The sequence below is a fragment of the Chenopodium album genome, chromosome 2 (genome assembly GCF_948465745.1).
Source record: "Chenopodium album chromosome 2, dcCheAlbu1.1, whole genome shotgun sequence".
NCBI classification, from domain to species: Eukaryota; Viridiplantae; Streptophyta; class Magnoliopsida; order Caryophyllales; family Amaranthaceae; genus Chenopodium; species Chenopodium album.
The window spans coordinates 1,142,688-1,162,088 of NC_137835.1; the positions used below are offsets into that span (position 1 = coordinate 1,142,688).

At 34.8% G+C, this 19,401-nt stretch overlaps 3 protein-coding genes across 3 annotated transcripts; 2 read left to right on the forward strand and 1 right to left on the reverse strand.

The window, feature by feature from the left end:
* Window positions 1-1,549: 1,549 nt before the first annotated feature.
* On the forward strand, window positions 1,550-6,704 carry LOC145578709 (uncharacterized protein At5g41620-like). The gene is made up of 3 exons (XM_081636011.1): window positions 1,550-2,330; window positions 3,629-3,754; window positions 4,777-6,704. Exons 1-3 carry the CDS (start codon window positions 1,827-1,829, stop codon window positions 6,154-6,156), a joined length of 2,010 nt encoding a protein of 669 aa, XP_081492137.1. The 5' UTR covers window positions 1,550-1,826; the 3' UTR covers window positions 6,157-6,704.
* A 1,183-nt stretch (window positions 6,705-7,887) lies between these two features.
* LOC145578728 (uncharacterized) lies at window positions 7,888-13,435 on the forward strand. Its single transcript, XM_081636032.1, has 3 exons — window positions 7,888-8,091; window positions 12,686-12,818; window positions 12,905-13,435. The coding sequence occupies exons 1-3, from the start codon at window positions 7,922-7,924 to the stop codon at window positions 12,959-12,961; spliced, it is 360 nt and encodes a 119-aa protein (XP_081492158.1). The 5' UTR covers window positions 7,888-7,921; the 3' UTR covers window positions 12,962-13,435.
* LOC145578718 (uncharacterized) lies at window positions 12,796-14,922 on the reverse strand. Its single transcript, XM_081636021.1, has 7 exons — window positions 14,668-14,922; window positions 14,377-14,546; window positions 14,103-14,205; window positions 13,718-13,834; window positions 13,457-13,627; window positions 13,220-13,343; window positions 12,796-13,136 (listed from the first exon to the last, which is right to left on the reverse strand). The coding sequence occupies exons 1-7, from the start codon at window positions 14,920-14,922 to the stop codon at window positions 13,024-13,026; spliced, it is 1,053 nt and encodes a 350-aa protein (XP_081492147.1). The 3' UTR covers window positions 12,796-13,023.
* Window positions 14,923-19,401: the final 4,479 nt, after the last annotated feature.

A 19,401-nucleotide genomic window follows, 5' to 3' on the forward strand; every position in this document is an offset into this window, starting at 1 on the left:
GTACAGGAGTACTACATATATACTCCGTATATCAGTGGATGGGCGCTTTCTCCTTATCGTAAAAAATATATATACAAGTATCATACTCCGTACAAGATTATTTAATACGGAACACGACGTATTTATAGACTTTGTGAATTTGTGATGGACTAGCGTAGAGTCTTAGTGCACTATTCTCCGTAAATTAATCATTCAAATAATCAAAATAATTAATTGGAAATAAAATGCCACTCTTTCAACTCTATAAACTTTTCAAAGTTTTTTAAATTTTTTTTGGGCATATAAGCATGTAATATCCTTCTTATTTTAGTATTAAGTTGGGAATTTATCGACAATTTACGAGTAAATCGGTGTAATAAATGTTTATTTATTACCTATTCTTTTCACTTTTAGCTTCTTATATGCAGCCCTTAGGGCTAAGGGCTGCATATATCTTTTTCTATTTTTTTTTACTATAATTGTGAACTATCCCATCAATACATTATACATGTCCTCTAAAAAAAAAAAAAAAAAAGTATAGGATTAGATTTGCACCGATTTAACACGCAACAAAATTAAGCATCGAGCACACATACATTATACTCCGTACTACAGTAGTAGGAAAATTGTTTACAGTAAAAATTGGCTTTTTGTGCAAAGCAGCAAATTGGATTTCTGTCGGCCTTGTTTGGATGTTTCAGTAAGAATCAAAAGGAGTAGTCCCATCTAACTTGGATGATGGCATTAAACGATCGTCTCTCTAGATTCACTTTGCTCATTTCGAGATTCCCATTTTTAGTAACAATTTGTGTCAAGTTTTATGCCTTTAAGGACGCATCTTAGGCCAATGCTTCATGTTAACGTTATTTTAATCTAACTTTTTGCTAACTACAATATCATTGTGTTATATAAACAAATAATCTATTACGCGTTGAAAATGAGTAATTCCTTGTTAAATTCATACGTAAACAAGTAAACTAAAAAAAAAATTGAAAATGAGTACATAAACCCTCTTTTAACTTTTCATAGACTTTACTCGTATTATTTTTCACAAATGTATTAAAATTGACCTAAATGAGTATGAGCACTATAATATGTAGGATATCTCTAGATTCTCTCCAAACTAACGTTCAAAAATTCCTCTTTATCTCATTTATTTTTCATCATATTGTTTAATTTAAAAACCTTTAACTCGATCTTCTTATATGATAAACTCGTACTCCGTGCAATAAATGGCTTAGAAATTAGAATCACTAGTCACTACTCATAAAATGTATTCGTACCATCGTAATAAATTTACCATAACCAAGTATGTTTGGTGGAGGTCAACCGGTCAAAGTAACAAATTCGAATGTCATCACTTGAGAGTATTAATTACTGTATTAAGCATTAACAGCGAAGGTCATAACTTACATAGGGGACCAATTTGATTACCACATTTTGTAATAATTACAATCATAATCCGTACTTTTTGTTTCTCTTCACAACTCTCTTTCTTTCTCCTGGAAATTATTGTAGACTTCCAACTTCCTTGAAGATGACACCAAAATTTTTGCCAGGTAGCAAATACCCACCTAAATAAAATTTAAAAAAATAAAAAGAAAACATAAAAAAAACAGAAGAAAGTAGAAATAAAACAGAGGAAGAAAGAAAACCAAAAACAGAGTATATCTGAGATTTCTGACTGAAGTGAAAGCTAAACTCATCAGACACCCAAAATCCACAAAAAAATCAAGCAAAATCAAGAAAAAAAATGGGTAAAATCCAGAAAATCAGTCAGAAAAAGGTGAAATTGAGGTGAAAGATGAAATCTTTAGAGAGAGAAAGAGGGAAATTTAGAGAGAGAAATGAAAATAAGGGAAGAAGAAGAAGAAAGTGGGGAAAAAGGTACAATTTCAGCGGAAAAAAAGGATGAATTTTTTAGTAGAAGAAGAAAGTCTTTGCCTTTATTGGCTGCCTGTAAAAGGGGTTTTTGTGGGCCCAGAAATTCTACTGTTACTACCCCAGTCATCTTATGGAAGGAGGTTGTTGTTGTTGGAGCTCAAAACACCATAATTAAAGGCAACAACAAAAACAACACTTTTCCCCTTTTTTCTTCATTTTCTCTCTCCTGTTCTTCTTCTGCTGCTGCTCAATTTTCTGCTAGGAAACTTGGTTCTGTGTTTTGGGAGTTTCAAAATTATTACAATTCTGAAGAAATGTATTTGGGTGTTAATAATCATAATCAAAGGGGTCGTAGAATTCATCATAGATTAAATAAAGATGAGGGTTTTGATCATAATCTTCATCAGATTAATGGACATCCCTCTTTACCTGTTGATCCTCATAGAGGCGGTTCTTCTGATTATCAGGTTACATCTTTTACTCATTCTATTTCTAGTTTTAAATTTGCTGTTTAAATTTGGGTTTTTGATTGTAAAACCAATTGTGTCATATTTGCTGTTTCTTTATTTAATTAAAGTTAGTGAGACATGAATGGAAATGATAATGATGTAGACGGGATTTGATCCGAAACTTTGTTTGCTTATTCCTTGATTTAGAATTGGGTTTTCTGTTTTAAGGCATAATTCATGAAATTTAATTGATTTTGTGTGGGTTTATCAGGAAGCTTTCATCTGTTGATACTGATTGTACATTCTGTTAGTGACATTTGAAAATTTTGTTTTCAAACCCTATTTGATGATTTTGTTGGGTATAGTTGATTCTAGCTTTTAAGTCATCAATAACTAGTTAAGTTTGGTGAGCTTCTTGTGGTTTCTAAAGATGGGCATGTTTACATTTTTGTGTCTTGCCTTTTGTTGTGGGATGTTACAAGATTGTCTTCGTTACCCAATTCAGATTTTCATTTCTATCATTATTTTGCTGCCTGTTAGGTCAGTTTAGTATCCGGAATTTAGCTCATGTGCTTCACTTTGCTATGACTTGTGGTCTTTTTTGTTGTTACTTGTTGCCATTGTATGAACTACTAGCACCTAATTGACAAAAAAGCCAATCCTTAATCAAGATATTATGTCAAAGCAGCGAAAAACAATGCTGAGTTTTTGTTGGATTGACGGCGACTTGACAGGGTATATGGAGACTTAAGACAGTAAGATCTTCTATGATAGGAATTGGACTTCAGAGTCTAGATGGCCTTCTATGGCGCTGATTGATTAATTGTTCCCCAGAGTAGTTTTTATGAATTGTCTGATATAAGTCGAGGACTTAAGACTTGCTATTATTGCAATCATTGCTTATTGAGCTTTGTTTGTTAAGTTGAGTTTTCTCTAAATGATGTTTTGACCCTATTGATGTCTATTATAGTTGTCTGTTGAGCAGTGCTTGCCAATGTAATTTTGGAAACACTTAATGCTTTATTTACTTGGATTAAAAATTGTCTGACTAAGAATTCGAGGAAAGTTGCTTAGAGTATTTCAGACATGCCTCGTGGAAAGTTGGAGTTTTAGCTATTTTAGTTGAAAGGCATGTAGCCTATAGGTAAATTGGAGTTGGAATCCTAGGATAAATGTCCATTGTTGTTAAAGAAAGTTTCAAGTTCTAATGAATTAACTTAGCCTGAAACTTATGAGTGGATTTTAACTTTCAAAAACTGGAATAAGGAGTAGCTCATCATGTTTAACTTTTGTGTATTGAATCTGATGTGCGGCAGCCTTCAAGTGCTGGTAGCTTGAGGAGACATATTGCAGCCTCACTGATGCGGCATCATCAATCATCAGAAAGGAATAAACATGCGCTGCAGCCTCTTTCACCTGCAAGCTATGGTAGTTCCTTGGAGGTACTTATCTTTTATTTCTTTAATTATTTGTTTGTACCAAATTTTTGAGCAATACAGAGAGATATTTTTTCCTCTTAATCAAACCAAAGGTACTGTTTTGCTTAGCATGTGCAGTTTGTACTTTGTAATGTATGGCCACTAGTGAAAAAGAACTTGAAGTTATCATTTTGAGTTAGGCAACACATTTTGCTTTCCTGTATTAGGGCTTTTCTTTGATTCAGAAAGCCTGTCCTATGTTCAGATTCACCTATGGAATTTGTGGCGTCATATACAATGTTTAAATAGCGTGTACTGTTTGGTGTATGATCAATTGATCAGAATAGAACTCCGAAGGCATCTCGTAATGCCTGCTTTTTGGCAGTTGAGTTTACAATTCTTTTGCACTTATCTATGACTATCGCCAATTCCGTCTACTTGGACTAGTCTACTATCACAGATAAATATCATAGGGTAGCACACTAGCACCCATACCTTTTCTCAACTCATATTTCTAGGTCTAATTGAATTATCCTTGCATCATTTCAATAACTTCAATGCTTGCTTATTTTGACTAAGCCATATTATATATTTTGCATTTTTTGGCCCTTCATAATGTGTCTAGTGCTCAAATCCCATGTCAAAGTGTTGAATATCCAATATGTGTAGTGAAGCCGTGCACTGAATGGAAACATAGATTAGTGTTTGAGGGTGAAATTAGTGTTATACTTCCCTTACCTCTCCTATGAACTGTGGTGAAGGTGCATATTGGAAGGTAAAGTACACCTCGGCTGAGTGTATCTCTAAAACATAATGATCAATAAAATTGTATCTCCAGAGTCCAGATCTTTTTCAAAGTGCCAGAATGTGCAATGTTGCTAATAAAATTGGGTTTGATCAATGCTCCGGCTGATATAGGCATTTCAGGGGGATAGATTCTCTTTGCTGTTAGAGGACTATTTTTGTTTTCTTTAATTTATTTCTGTTTTTAATAATTTGACTTGTCTTTATTGCTGAATGACATGTGGCTGTGTGTGTACATTCAGATGGCTCCTTATAACCCAGCAGCAACTCCTGACAGTTCAATTGAGTTAAGGGGAAGGATGGGTGAGCCTAATTACGGCTTTAAAACATCAACCGAGTTGCTTAAAGTGTTGAATCGTATATGGACACTTGAAGAGCAGCATGCTTCCAATGTGTCTCTGGTGAAAGCATTGAAACACGAGCTTGATCATGCCCGTGGTAGGATCAAAGAGTTGCTCAGAGATCAGCAGGCAAATCGTCATGAGATTGATGAACTAATGAAGCAAATCTCACAAGATAACATGTCTAGGAAGAGCAAAGAACAAGAGCGGATAGAGGCTGCTCTCCAATCTGTGAGAGATGAATTGGAAGATGAAAGGAAATTGAGAAAACGATCTGAAAGCTTGCATAGGAAGCTAGCTAGGGAGCTGTTTGAGATCAAGGTGGCCTTATCAACCACTCTCAAAGAGCTTGAAAAAGAAAGAACATCAGGTGAGCTCCTAGAAGAACTTTGTGATGAGTTTGCCAAAACTATTAGGGAATATGCAAAACAAGTGCACGATGTCAAACACAAGTCTGACAGGGACTGGACTGGCAACACTAGTCATGACAATTTGATCCTACACATTTCCGAATCTTGGCTTGATGAGCGAGCTCAGAGGAGAGACAGGGAAGCACAGAGAGCATCTGCTGTTGTTGACAAATTGAGACCTGAAATAGAAACATTTCTCACAGCTCGACAAACAGCTAACCTAGACACTAAAGAAACTGATCACAAAGAGAGCCGTTTAAGGCGTCGTTCCCTTGAATCAATTCCTGAGGTTGGAAATGCTCCTGAAGATTCAGCTGCGTATTCTGATTCTCGTTGTGCTGAGAAAAGCAAAGTAGGCCTCAGCCACTACGAAGAGCAGGAAGAGCTTGCGTTGAATGGGAGGAGGAAGGGTCAAAGTCCTCCTAGTGTGCAGATGACGGAACCTCAAAACACTCTGGAAATTGAGTCTAGAATGAAAACAGGTGAAGGAACCCCAACAGAAATCAGCATGCTACAGAAGTCTGAGATTTACGATTCCTACCAAAAGAAGAAGAATTACGATGAAGAAGGGCATGGATCAAACTCAAAAACAGTTGACAAACTAATAAGTGAGTTGCTGTTATCAGAAGGTGGGAGTTTCCCTCCTGAATATGAATACAAGGAAGCTGCTTCGAGTAATCCTTCTACATTGAAAAGGCATGCAAGCCCGGTGAGACAGTGGATGACAAACATGAGATCCCCGGACCCCAAAATTTCTGAATCATCTTCAAGATTGCAGTCAGTGAGAGAGAATTCGTTAAAAGCCAAGTTACAAGAACCCAAGTCTAAAGGGCAGCGTTCACGTTTGAAAATCCTAAAAGGTTCATCCTAAAAGGTTCGTTATGAGTCATGACTCATGAGACTATTGAAGAGTTTAAATGTATAGCTTACTGGTTTTTTTTTTTTTTTGTTTTTCTAACATGCTTTTAGTCTTTTAAAGATAGATTTATCAATTATCTTTGTGAAATGCCCTGGTATGTTTTGTAATGTTAGTTTTACATATTTGTACATATCGAAAAATCACGATGTTCTAGATTTCCAATGGTATCAAGTCAGGGATGTTGCACATTTTCAGTAAATCAGGTTCTCTTTTGGGAAGAAAGGAAGAAGTAGCTTTTACTTCATGGTCATCGGATTGTTATTCATGCCTCTCGGATAAGTAATGTGTACACATCAATTTTTATTGTAGTTTACTTTTTTTATCAGTTGAATTGAATCAAGTTTTGTTGACAATAATTTCTTGTAATCTCCTTTGTTGTTAGCTTAGGCCTTGTTTGGTAAATCCGTAAGTGACTTTTAGCTAGCTTTTTTTTTATTGGCTTTTGGCTTTTTCTTTTGGTCAAACAACTAAAATACATGTGTTGGTAAATGGCTTTTGGCTTTTCATTTACTTTAATCTTCTTGTCAACACCAAAGAGCTTAAGAGCGTACTTTTGCATACACACTACGTCACTACTTGCAACCCCAACCCCAACTTCTTCCTTTCTTTTCTTCCATTTTTAAATCGTCACTACTTGCAACCTCAACTTCTTCCTTTCTTTTCTTCCATTTTTAAATCATGTGTAAATAATAGTAAATACTAGTTAAAGTCCCGTGCAATGCACGGATTTTAATAAAATTATTTAACAAACTATAACATTAATTTAACAATTATATATAAATAAAGAATTACATTTATAAACGTAAAAAACAATAGCTATATTGACATTTTTTTGACAATGATGCATGTAAATTTCTAAGGCTATTGATGTGCTAGACTTTATAAATATGAAGAAAAAAAAATAGGGTCTATTGATTATTTAGAACCCATGCTATATACATACCCTATCCTGTCCTTATTTTGTTGACGCAGTTTGACATACAGATTGGTTTACACAAGTTTAGTTAACTTTAACTTTAGTTTTCTATATGTAAAAATCAAATTCTTAAAAATGAGTGAGTCATAGGTTTTTATTATGATATATAAGTAAGGTGAGGAAAATAATGAAACATCAAATACTCTTATAAAAAAATATTAGCATGAGATTAATATAGAAGTAAAGCTTTCCCAAATTATAATATTAGAATGAGATTATTATAGAAATATTAGCATGAGAATATTGTAGAAATCTTGGAGAAAATTACAAAAATTACTTAATATAAAAAATATAGACATATAAGAATATTTCATTAGGTGAATATTATAGGCTATAAATAATTTTCATGAAGAATTGACAAAATAAAATAAAAAAACACACAAAAAAAAAAAGGAAAGAAAAAATAGAGGGAAAATTTTTAACCAGTGAATGACATGTGTCATCACTGGTTTCGCTTTTAGTATTAAGTTATTGATTATTGATTAAGAATATTATGAAACAAAAGTAGCATAAAAACTAATATTCAGCACATTATGGATGGTAATTTTTTTTTTTTTAGCGCTATAGTTTGTATAAAATTGTTGATCTTTTTTACTTAACAAATCTTTTTTCCCCTAAAAAAAAAAACCTTACTTATTTAAGGCCAAGAAAACAACAATAGGATTGCGAAAAAAAAAAAAAAAAAACAACAATAGGCCTAGATTGGAGTATCGGAGAGTTGGAAGTTGGGAGTGAGGAAAAATGGGGGGTGGCGCAACTTTGAAATGGGTGTTGCAATTACACAAAGACGTCCCGAAGGCTGCTCGATTTTACTCCGAAGGTTTAGACTTCACTCTCCATCTCTGCACTCTTCGTTGGGCCCACCTTCAATCCGGCCCTCTCAATCTCGCCCTTCTTCAACCCTCTTCTTGGTATCTTCCTTCTTTTTTCTGTAAATTATTCACTTTTTGTTTTGGGTTTTTTCTTGCAATAATAATCATATGAAGAAAAACAGTTAATACCCTTTTTATGATTGCATAATATGGTCATGTTATTTGCACATCTTTTTTTTTTTTTTTTTTTTTTTTTTTTTTGTAAAAAAATTAATTTTGTTCTGGGTTTGATGTATTTTTTTCTTGCATATAGCAATTAGCAATTGCATGAATTATACCCTTTTAGCAAAGTGTTAAGATCTTAGTAAAATTTGGGCATGTTTGGCAAATTTCAAATTGCAGTTGCAGGTAATTAGTGTACTAGTGTTTAGCTGTTCTACTGGATTTTAGTGATTAGGTGTTGATTGTCAACCATTTGGTGTCAAGTTAGAAAATTTTCAAGGTAATTCTATAGGTACATTTGGTTTTAGGATGAATTTCTACTGCATTTGAAAGGTTATCTCAAGCTCTAATTATAGCTACTGTAAAACCACTACCTTGCCAAACACCAAAGTTCTGTACTTCAGTTTAGTGGTATCTTGACCTGTTTAAAACTCCAATTATAGTTGCCTGTTGGAATTGTTATGACTTGGATCAGATTACTCCTTTTGGTTGTTGATATGCTGTCATTTTCAAAATTTACGAATGGTGTTGCTGATTGTTCATTGGGATGCAACATTTTTTTGGGCTGGTAATTAGTAAGGAAGTCAAGCAACAAGCTTACTAAGCTAGGATATCTTCAAAGTTACAATTTTTTTATTAATCACTGGGCTGTGCTTGATAATATAGAAGCCCAAAATGTGGCTCTTCTCTTCAGGTGAATATAGAGAATATAGGTAGTTCATGAATACAAATTTGAGGCATTAAGTATGATATGCAAGGAGTGTAAGGAGGAAAAGAACCCTTAATTCACCTAGTAAGATATTCAAGGAAAGAAGATGATCATGCTGATACAAAATGTATTTACCTATACAAGTGAGAAGAAGGTAAATGGGAAGGTTTTTAGCGGAACAAACAAGAGAGATATTGCTTTTTTTTGTGGGGTGGAGGGAATACTAATATACTATGCTTTTGGAGCTGGTAAGCAATGAAGGGATTGGACAAAAATCTCATTGGAAGGAGGTCCAAATAGATAATTTAAGTTTAATGTGTCCTGGTCAATGAGAACACCCAAACAGTGAAAAGTTTGTAGACTATGCACTAGGAACTATGGCTTCATCAACAGGTGCTTAGATGAATAGGAAAGCTACATCTGGAGAAATGATCACCTTTTTTGTCAAGTAGTGTTTTCATTAAGCAAGGTTCGATTAAAGCTAGTTTTAAGAGATTAAAAATTCCCTTTGGCTCTCACCATTGCCTACTGTTTACTTCTTCCTAGTCTACTTACACAAAAAGAAAATGTAGTAACTTTTGTTTGAGTCAGGAGTGAATATTTTGTAGCAGATGCCTAATGCCAGACTTCTATTAGTTCATGCTTGGTTTTTGGTGACCTGAGAAGGAGAACATGGCCAATAGGTAATTACTTGGTTATATTGGAGGTGGTGATAGTATGAAGTCTAGCCTAGATGCAAAATGTAGTAACTTTTGTTTGGGTCAGGAGTGAATGTTTTGTGGCAGATGCCAATTGCCACACCTCTATTAGTTCATGCTTGGTTTTTGGTGACCTGAGAAAGAGAACATGGCTACTAGTGAATTACTTGATTATATTGGCATGTTGTTGGTTTAGTTTATGTGTGTACTGTGTTAGTTGATAAGGAAAAAACGGGGGCATGCAAATTAACCTGTGATATCATGAAGTCTAGCCTAGATTCAATCATGCAAGTACAATTTTCATATGGAAAAGTCCTAGTAAATTGACTTTGATCTATTTACTCCTCTCTTGGGTGGGGTTATACTATTTGTTGTTTCCAAAATTTCTTGGAGTTACTGATTGTTCATTTTGGTGCAACGCTTTTTTTGGGCTGATAATTAATAAGGAATAGCAAGCTGGGATATCTTCCAAGTTTCAATTTTCTGATTAGTCTGGGAGCTGTGCTTGAGAGTTGAGGATATAGAAGCCCATAATGTGTCTCTTCTCTTCAGGTGAATATAGAGATTTGAGCCAATAGAGGTACTTTCTTAATTTCATGTATACAATTTTGTTAGTCATTGAGGCTGATAGGAGAGAGGGTGTTCTAGAGGAACAAGTATGGTGTGCAAGGAGTGTGAGGAAGACAAGTAAAGGAAAAGAACCCGTAATTCACCTTGTAAAATATTCAAGGAAAGAAGATAATCATGATGATACTCAATTATATTGGATTGTAGTTTCTCTCCTATCAATCTTAATATGGAAAATATCACTGAGATGCAACTGAAAATTGCAGTTACCTTGCTCTCAAAAGAAGAGAAATGGGATGGTTTTTGTGGGACAAACAGTAGGAGAGGAAATTTTTTTTTTTTTTTTTTTTTTTTTTCAGACAAACAAACAGTACACTATGCTTTTGTAGCAGATCAGCAATGAACAGATTGGTCAAGAATCTCATGGGGAGGATGTCTGAATAGTCGAGTTAAGTTTTATGTGTCCTGATCAAAGAAAACATTCAAACTGTGAAAGTTTTTAAAGACTGCACTAGGAATAATGGCTTCATGACCAGGTTTTGGATGACGCTGCCCATCTGGAGAAATGGTCACCTTTTCATGTCATGTTGTGTTTTCAGTAAGGTTTGATTAAAGCTAGTTTCAAAAAATCCACTTTGTCTCTCACCAATCACCATTGTGAATTGTCTACTTCTTTCCAGTCTACTTACACAAAAAGAAATTGCAGTAACTTTTGTTTGGATCAGGAGTAAGTGCACTGTAACTGATTCCAAGCGCCAGATTTCTAAAAGTTCATGCTTGGTTTTTGGTGACCTGAAAAGAAGAATATGGCTACTAAGGGATTACTTTTTTTTTTTTTTTGGGGGGGGGGGGGGGTGTTCAGTTCAATTGTTCATGCAAATTAATTTGTGGTAGCATAAAGTCTTGCCTCTAGCACTCTAGCTCTAAAGATCCATTATCATGGCATTTTTTCTTTTAAATAACTATTATCCAACCAGCATCAGTTGGAAGTATGGTCAGCCCTATCATCAATTGTGGGGGGGGGGGATTTTGGGGGATAGATGGATAGGCTTTGAAACAGGGAAATCACACTAGCATCGTAAAGGTAGCATTGTTTGCTTGGGAAGACGAAATACATACATGTGATATATTTACTTCAGCTAATTAATTAAACGCCATGCATGATGGTAATCAAGAATTCTGAAAATCAAATGGCTTTGGTATTCTCCCTCTAAAATCCATCTTAAAGTGAGGGACAAAGGACTGCATTCTGAGTTTGTGGAGGTCATCCAAAGACTGGAGGGGTTTTGTGCAACTCACAAACTGAATTGTTTATACGGGAGGTTAGGTTGGAAGAATTATTATCCTGAATGAAAATGGTATGCTGTAAGCCTGTAATTATCAAATGTACATCTGCAATCACCTAACTGCTTAAAGAGGGTAAAACATTGGTGAGTTTTGCACCTTCCCCTCCCCATCATGCAACCAAATAGAGGAATTTTAAGTGGAATTTTGATTTTTTGCTTATCAAGCATTGTCGGTTGATATGCTCAGGTAGTCAGGTGCATTCTCTCATATCTGAATCAACTATCAAGAATATAATGAAGCTGAGATTGCCATACATATGTTTGAAGTGATAGAGATCTCATTGGGTTATTTAATAAGGATATTAAATCAGAGTTGAAGAATACAATGGGAGTGGTGTTTGAAAGATATTAGATTACCCTGAAAGCTGGAGCATTGCTTTCTATCATTAACATTACAGCCATTTTATTGAGGTGGAATGGATGACAATTTGAGCATAGAGTTAGCTCCTTGCTGATCACTACCACAGCAAAGATATGATAGGAGTAATTATGGCATGGATATTCTTATATTTTTATTGGCTGTTATTCTGTTTCTACATGTGTCTTGTTTGGTGTGTGGTATTGGCCCCAAGGGCGACATTTAGGCAGCTCTTTTAATGTGCTACTACAACCAGTTTATGTCATCAGTTGAAGTTTATTAATAGAGCTTCATGATCATGAACTACATGGTTGGAAGTGGGTATTTTCACAGAATTATATCATATCTAGGTTTGTTATTTTTGGTTGTGGGTGTTTAATTATTTACTGCTTAGGAAGAGTTTAAAGTAATGTATGTCAATACACTGGTTTTTTGCCTTTTGATCATAGACTGCTTAAAATACACAGAAGAATGTACTTAATAATACACCTTGGTAGTTGTTACCTGGAGAGATGATGGTTTTAGTACAACTCACAAATAGCTGAAGTGTATACTTTTAGTGTTTAGTTCTCTACTGTTAAATTTATTGGCAACTCTAAAATCTTAAGAAAATAGCTTTTTATATACCGTCTCCTTCCCTTTCAAAACCAAAAGTATTCAGAAAAAGAATATCTATATATTTTTATTATATATAAATTTTTAATTTGAAGGCTACATCATTTTCACTTTAGAAGCTTTTTTTTTTTTTGGTTGAATAGTACTTTAGAAGCTAATTATGTGTGCTATCCCACAGTGACACTGTCATGCAGAAGGGGCATTCTTCAATGTTATCATTTACTGTCCCTGACCTCCATGGTACAGTGACAAAATTAGCTTCATTAGGTGCAGAGCTGGATGGTCCAATTAAGCATGAAATCCATGGAAAGGTTTATAGCTACTCCTTTTACTAAAAATAAAATACAGTACTGTCATATAATTCAAAAGGATCTAAGTCATTTGCCATTGTGATTAGGTTGCAGCCATGCGATGTTTGGATGGCCACATGATAGGCCTTTATGAACCCCTTTGAGATCTTTGGCCACGAAAGAAGATCACGACATCTGAAGAGTTTTCTTGAATACATCTGACCTTTTACATATGGAATGAATGAGTCACCTTTCCTTCTTTTGGGTTCCCTTCAATGATAGATAGTGTTGGTCCATCAAGGTCGAAAACAGCTGTGCACAATGTGTACAATGTTGGTCCTGAAAATCAGAGAGATGAGCGACTATATCGAGTTTTCTGTAAAATAGGATATTGAAGGGATCAATTGCAGGTTGCTATATACCTGACATGTAGATGGGATATCTTTTGTCATCTATGTCTCCAAGGAGTGAAAGGAAATCTTCTTTTGATTCTTGCGGCAGTGAAGCTGCTCGTGTTTGTCTGCTACTTGAATTTTCATCTTGTATCTTTAACAATAAAGACATGATAATATGTAGTTTCCAATTTGATTAGTTTGGTGAAAAAGAGCTACCTCAAAGCATTGATCATGATAATATTGGAGTTCAATTGTTTTTTGTACCTGTGGAACTTGAAGGTGAAGGTACATGTTTGCATGGAAGAATGGTGATGCATTGACCTCATAGACTGAAAATCGATTCCTTGATGCTGTTTCTATATTCAGAATCTTTCGTTTTGGTATATCGATCAGGCTATAGCTATGTCCAACAGACACTTCTGACGACTGAATTTTCTGAAGACACATGAACAATGACTATTAAGATTTCTTTTGGATGCTCATTTGGATGTCAAAGATACAAGTAGTCTTAATTTGGCTTTCGACCTTCAGAGCATCACCACTGCTCGTTGCTTCAAGAAGATCTCTTGAAATAAAGTTCCGCCCAATGCCTCCTGCTACAATTTCATCTTCACGAGGTGGTACCGAGTTCAACGTGAAAGCCTTGAAAAACATCATTAAGGTACATTAATGGCTTGACAAATACACCTGACCTTATGTAAAAGGATATAATTTTCCAGATGGTTGGTTGCCGGAAAGAAAGTTTCATTTGATAAATTGGGTGTAGTCCTTTTTCGGCATGCTCTCTGTTTTTATATTGCTCTTCTGCTGCTGCAGTCTCAAACCCTCAAGAAAGAACAAAGTATGTATGACCTCTAAGAGTACTATTACGTATGTTGTACGAGTAGTATATGACAAGTTCAGAGATTACCAATCCATGACTGTTATAGCCAAATGCACAGCTTGGAAGCTCCCCGGCGTATGTATATGCTGTGAAGGAAAGTCCATTGCCTAAATTCGCTTGGATCAAGTATCTGCAACACAATAGGATGCAATATATTTATACTGCTACTTTCGGAATATGCCATTAAGTACTTTGCATAATCTTTGATTTGTTTGGTTATTATTCAGCTCAGCTCAGAACTGCAACTCTTTCACTTAAACACATAATCCGTATCATACTTAACAGGATCGTGCTTACGTACGTGTGACCAACTAGAGCAACATTTGCATCTTCATTGTGCGCTGCTATGGCCATACTGTCACTTACTACCAGAACGGTAGAGCAATCATCTGGTGTGTCTTCAGGTATATTCGCTCCTTCGTTCTTTGGCATAAATGCTAATATCTCTTTCCTGAAGTTGATAAGTATTATCTGCACATTAAGAGAGTAAAAAAAGGACTTCATAATTAAGCCACCCAAAATAATGCTATCCTGAACAATAGCTGAAGATAACACAAGCATATAGAGCGAAACCAGGGTTGTTATCCTGTACATCAAGAACAGGCACACCACTTCCTTCCGCAATCCCAACAAGCTCATCCCAGTAACGCGGGAACTTGCTCCGGTTGTTTTCAGTAAGGGATTCGATTAGCGGTTTTGCAAGTTGGGTTTCAGCATAAGGCCGGAGCTGAGTTTGTAGAATAAGGTCTGTTGCTAATCTGCTCTTTATCAAGGATGAGAATCTCTCCCCAATCAGATACCCCATTTCATAGGAGCTCTTACATGGTCCAACTTCAAATATCTCCATGAATATTTTCTTATACTACTTTCCCAGTAAATTTTTTGGTTGTTTGGTATAATCAAATATGTTGAGGAAGTTAATTCATGTGAAGCTTAGCTCCATCTAACCTTATCTATTCAGTCTCTACCTCACATGTTTGAATGCTGGGCCTTTGGGTCCAATTATTTGCCTTCAATATGGTATTTTATAATTGTTGAAGATTGAATATTTTGATTTTGGGCCTTGATATACATTTGATGGGACTATAATTTCATACTAGCAAGTTGTCCCTACTCCTCCTATATGGCTATATGGTTTTCTTGATGACATAAACTCTAGAAATCCAGCAAGAGTCTGTGTACTTGTGTAGACTAATGACAATTTTAACTTTTATTCACATTTTATGGTTTTCTTCAGCTTATTTTCAATTCAATTCAGTTCAATTCAGTTCAGATTCTAATTTCCTTCTTTCATAAAATATTCAATTTAGTTCAGTAAATCAGAACAGACCCTTAGTGTCTGAAAATGACTATTTATTTTCTCATCTTGATATTAGCTTATATTTGAGGTGAGGACACAGTGGCCGGGCACCGGCAGTAATGCCATCCGGCGCAATGGTCTTCCCTGGTGGACCTTGTGTTGTGACTGGCCGCGGTTATTTAAAGACTAGCACTTTGCGTCAAACATGGCACATACTTGTATCATAAAGGTAGTTGTAATCCGTAGTTTTCAGTTCAACTGATTGTCTCCCTTTGTTTATTTCAGTAAAATCCCCTATATTTGTCTTGAATGTAAATGGTATTTTGGTGGTTGACACCGAGTAGTTGCAAGCTATATTGCCTTGCGCCTTGCTCGCATTTTATGGAAGTTATTAAAATCAAATGAGGTTGAATATTGTACTGAATTTTCATTTGTTTAGTACGTACTCGTAGTATGTTAGACGTAACAAGCCAACTGCCACTCTTTAGTTGTGTTTCCCCCTTTGCATTTAGCTGAGTAGCAAGTTGGAGTTCAATAGTAACTCTTCCAGCTACATAATATTGCCCTTTACTCGCAAGTTCGATGCTTATTTGCGAAGGGGGGAGGGGGAGCCATGATTCACATTAAACAAGGACCAACACCAGTAACCACGTTCCACCATTTTAACAAACCATGAATCTAAGGCACCTGAGGATCATGGAGTGGAGGGACGGTTTGTCCCTCCACCTCCCCTAGGATTGATTTGGGTTCGATCCTCATCCCACTCCTTCTGTGATAGGAGGGCCACCTCCCGTATCTTACCATGTTAAAAAAAAAAAAAAAAGCACCATCTGACATAGTTCAAAAATCAAGAATCTATTCTAAATCACCTCTATAAATTTAGGTTAAATATATGTATATACTCCATTGTCATATGTGTACTTGACAATGACTAATTATCTAAATAAACTTATCCATTGATCGCTTAAAATGAATGATTCAAAATCAACATTGACTCAAGTATTATATGTCCAAATAGTGCTTAATTATCATGTCGGCTCAACTTTTACCTCGTTAAAATACGAGTCTTCAAACACGAGATGATGATAAAATTGGGTTTATCCGATTGCAAAAAAAAGAGGCTTCTGTTAGGGTGCAGCAATAAAATGAGGTACAACCATACATCCACGATTGCTTGAAATTGTACTCTTTAACACGACAACAAGCACAACCGAAGCAGAATAGTTGAGCACATTGTTTCTAAAACAGTAGACTAACACGGAATCTTAACCAACAGTTGTTTAGGTTAATTTTAGTACATAACGAATGACAATTCGTCGTCAGTAGTCAGTACTATCACCAGGAAGATTTCATTGCCCCACTAAATATATGGCCTTTCCTTTCAATCAGTAATTCAGTATTCAGTAGGAAGTGCATCACTCCAGTGAACTCCACTCTACTACAGATTTTTTTTTTTAAAAAAAAAAATTACTCTAATCCCAACTATTGCAACAATAGACATTACAGTATTACGTAGTGTTACAATTATTACTCCCTCCGTTTTTTAATATTTGCTCCATTTCTCTTGGACACGCATACCGATGCTAATATTTGATCACTAATATCTTTAATTATCAATAATTATAAATTCTAACAATTGAAAATTAATAATCTATTCATTGAGATAATTCCAACAAGTACCCACACAACTATGTTTTTTCTTATATATAATTCACAAACACTAGTCAAAGTAGGACAAATGAATAGTGCTTTATATAGAAATGGAGCAAGTATTTAAAAACGGACTCCGTTTTTCCCTCCGTTTTTAAATACTTGCTCCACTTTCTTTTTCCGGACATTTTTATATACTTGTTCCATTTCCTTTTTTGGAAAACTTTTACAATATTTAATTCATTTCTCATACTTGATGGACCCAACACAATACTCTCTCTCCTCCTATTCTTTCACTACTTTTGTTTTTTACAATTTTTTTTCCCAACTACCCCACTACCTCCATATTTTATTACTTTTTCCAATTTAACCTAAAACTCCGCGCATGGAGAAATGGAGCAAGTATTTAAAAACGGAGGGAGTATATAAATAAAATAGGTTTAATTTAACTAATTATTATTTATCTGAAGTTAATTACCTAAAGTTATAATAATTTACATTAGTTACAAATTGAACTTGAATAACCTTAGCTTTATAAAATTCATTGAAATTAATCAAAACTAATTAATCTTATTTTCCTTAAAATAAGTAGGAATAAGGTGAGCAAAATATGACCTTAGTGAATCATCTTTGACCTTGAACTATCGCTGAATGATAAATACAATAACAAAGATTGCAATAAAACCCGATCTCAAAGGTTCAAACAATTAAAATAAATAAAATACGGAAATTGCAGCAATATAAAAATGATGCTAACTTGGAAATTACTTGAAACAACCCACTGATGTACAGGCAGTGTACAGCTGATTTCTTCTGCATCAAATTTTTTTTAGTTAAAAAAAATAAATAGAAATTCTACTGTATTGTATATTTTCTTAAAGCTAATTATTTCATTTTACAGCATTATAATAGTTATTCTTTTGCAAATACACTGTGCTAACTAATAATGAACGACATACTATTGCCAGTTTTGCTATCTTTCCAAACTACTGTATTGTACTTTGTTTTAGATCTTGTGAATTATGTTTCTTTTTTTTTTTATTAAATTATTTTTATTAGTATTTTTTTAAAGTGATGAGTTAATATGTCTCTCTTTTTCTTCGCTAAATATCTAATAATTTGTTTTCCTGTAGACAAAGAAATCATAAACTGTTATAAAAAGTGGTTAATATAGGATGCTCCGAAAAGGTTTAAACATAGTTCCTAAATCCTGGCTAATTTGCCAAACTTTATGAAACTCGTTTGTTTGCTTCTTCTACTTCTGTCTTGATACACTGAACTTAAGGTAACCAATCCATAAATTCTTCTTTTTTTAAGTGTTAATTTGATTAACAACCTTATTATTGATGGGAATTAGGGATCTGTATGTGTATGTGTAAGAGCAGGTAGGAATTATTAGTAAAATTCACTTTATTATCGATGTGAATTCATGTAGACTAGTAGAGACACTTTGATGGTGGGGATGTGTCTAGCCTGCTAACATGCTCTTTTTAGGGTTTCCTCGGACACACCCACAAGGCCAGTTAACGTGCTCTCTTGTGCACGTAATCCCGGCCCACATTCACAAGGGTTTGATCCGATGGTGCTTTGTAGTGGCACGGCCGTGCAGTTCCCTTGTTATGAACCACACTAGGTCCTGCGGTGGTGCCAACTAATTGTGCAGCCGTACGTGTTAAAGCAAAGTTGTGATTGCTTGTAATTGGACGTCCAACACTACTTAATTGTCAACCAAAATAGGAAAAAAAAAAAAAAAGAAAAAGAAAAAGAAAAACAGATGTAGACATCGAATCATCAAGGTCTCTATCAGAATCAAAGTCCATTAACCAACTAAATCATTGCAACTTTTACAATTCTTAGTACATGTGCTCATATTACCTTGCAAAATCTAGAGATGGTAGTTGGGTAAAAGGTTAGGTGGATCATTGCATGAGCCTTACTTGGGGTGAGTATGAGTATAATATAATCTTAATGGTAGTGACATTAGTGGAACATCATATAATCTTAATCTAAATCGTTAGGTTATTGCTTTATTTTATTTTATATGTATGTGGGCGAGTAAACGTTATATATTATTAAGACGTCATACTATAAGAAATTACATGACATATTAGAACTTTTCCTCCTAATCCTTCATACGAGCAGTTTGTTACTGAATACTATTGTTGTATTTAAGTGTTGATTTATTCATGTGACTTTTGCATTTCCAATTAGTCGAGGAAGAAAGAATAACAGTACAAAAAAGTTGATAGTTCCCATAAGGATATGTAGTCGATATGGATGAGATATGATCCCTTATATCAATAGTACGTCAGTCTGCATACCATCACGGATTCACGGCACAACTAAGACTTGACTAAGTACTCCATAGTAGTAATT

What these genes read in the sequence shown, in the direction of transcription:
- LOC145578709 (XM_081636011.1), top strand. Translation starts at nt 1,827, where the DNA reads ATGAAAATAAGGGAAGAAGAAGAAGAAAGTGGGGAAAAAGGTACAATT. An exon ending in GCGGTTCTTCTGATTATCAG is followed by an intron (nt 2,331 to 3,628) that starts GTTACATCTTTT and finishes GATGTGCGGCAG; the next exon opens with CCTTCAAGTGCTGGTAGCTT. An exon ending in GCTATGGTAGTTCCTTGGAG is followed by an intron (nt 3,755 to 4,776) that starts GTACTTATCTTT and finishes GTGTACATTCAG; the next exon opens with ATGGCTCCTTATAACCCAGC.
- LOC145578728 (XM_081636032.1), top strand. Translation starts at nt 7,922, where the DNA reads ATGGGGGGTGGCGCAACTTTGAAATGGGTGTTGCAATTACACAAAGAC. An exon ending in CTTCTTCAACCCTCTTCTTG is followed by an intron (nt 8,092 to 12,685) that starts GTATCTTCCTTC and finishes GCTATCCCACAG; the next exon opens with TGACACTGTCATGCAGAAGG. An exon ending in AGCATGAAATCCATGGAAAG is followed by an intron (nt 12,819 to 12,904) that starts GTTTATAGCTAC and finishes CATTGTGATTAG; the next exon opens with GTTGCAGCCATGCGATGTTT.
- LOC145578718 (XM_081636021.1), bottom strand. Translation starts at nt 14,922, where the DNA reads ATGGAGATATTTGAAGTTGGACCATGTAAGAGCTCCTATGAAATGGGG. An exon ending in GTTGCTCTAGTTGGTCACAC is followed by an intron (nt 14,206 to 14,376) that starts GTACGTAAGCAC and finishes ATTGTGTTGCAG; the next exon opens with ATACTTGATCCAAGCGAATT. An exon ending in ATATCCCATCTACATGTCAG is followed by an intron (nt 13,137 to 13,219) that starts GTATATAGCAAC and finishes TCTGATTTTCAG; the next exon opens with GACCAACATTGTACACATTG.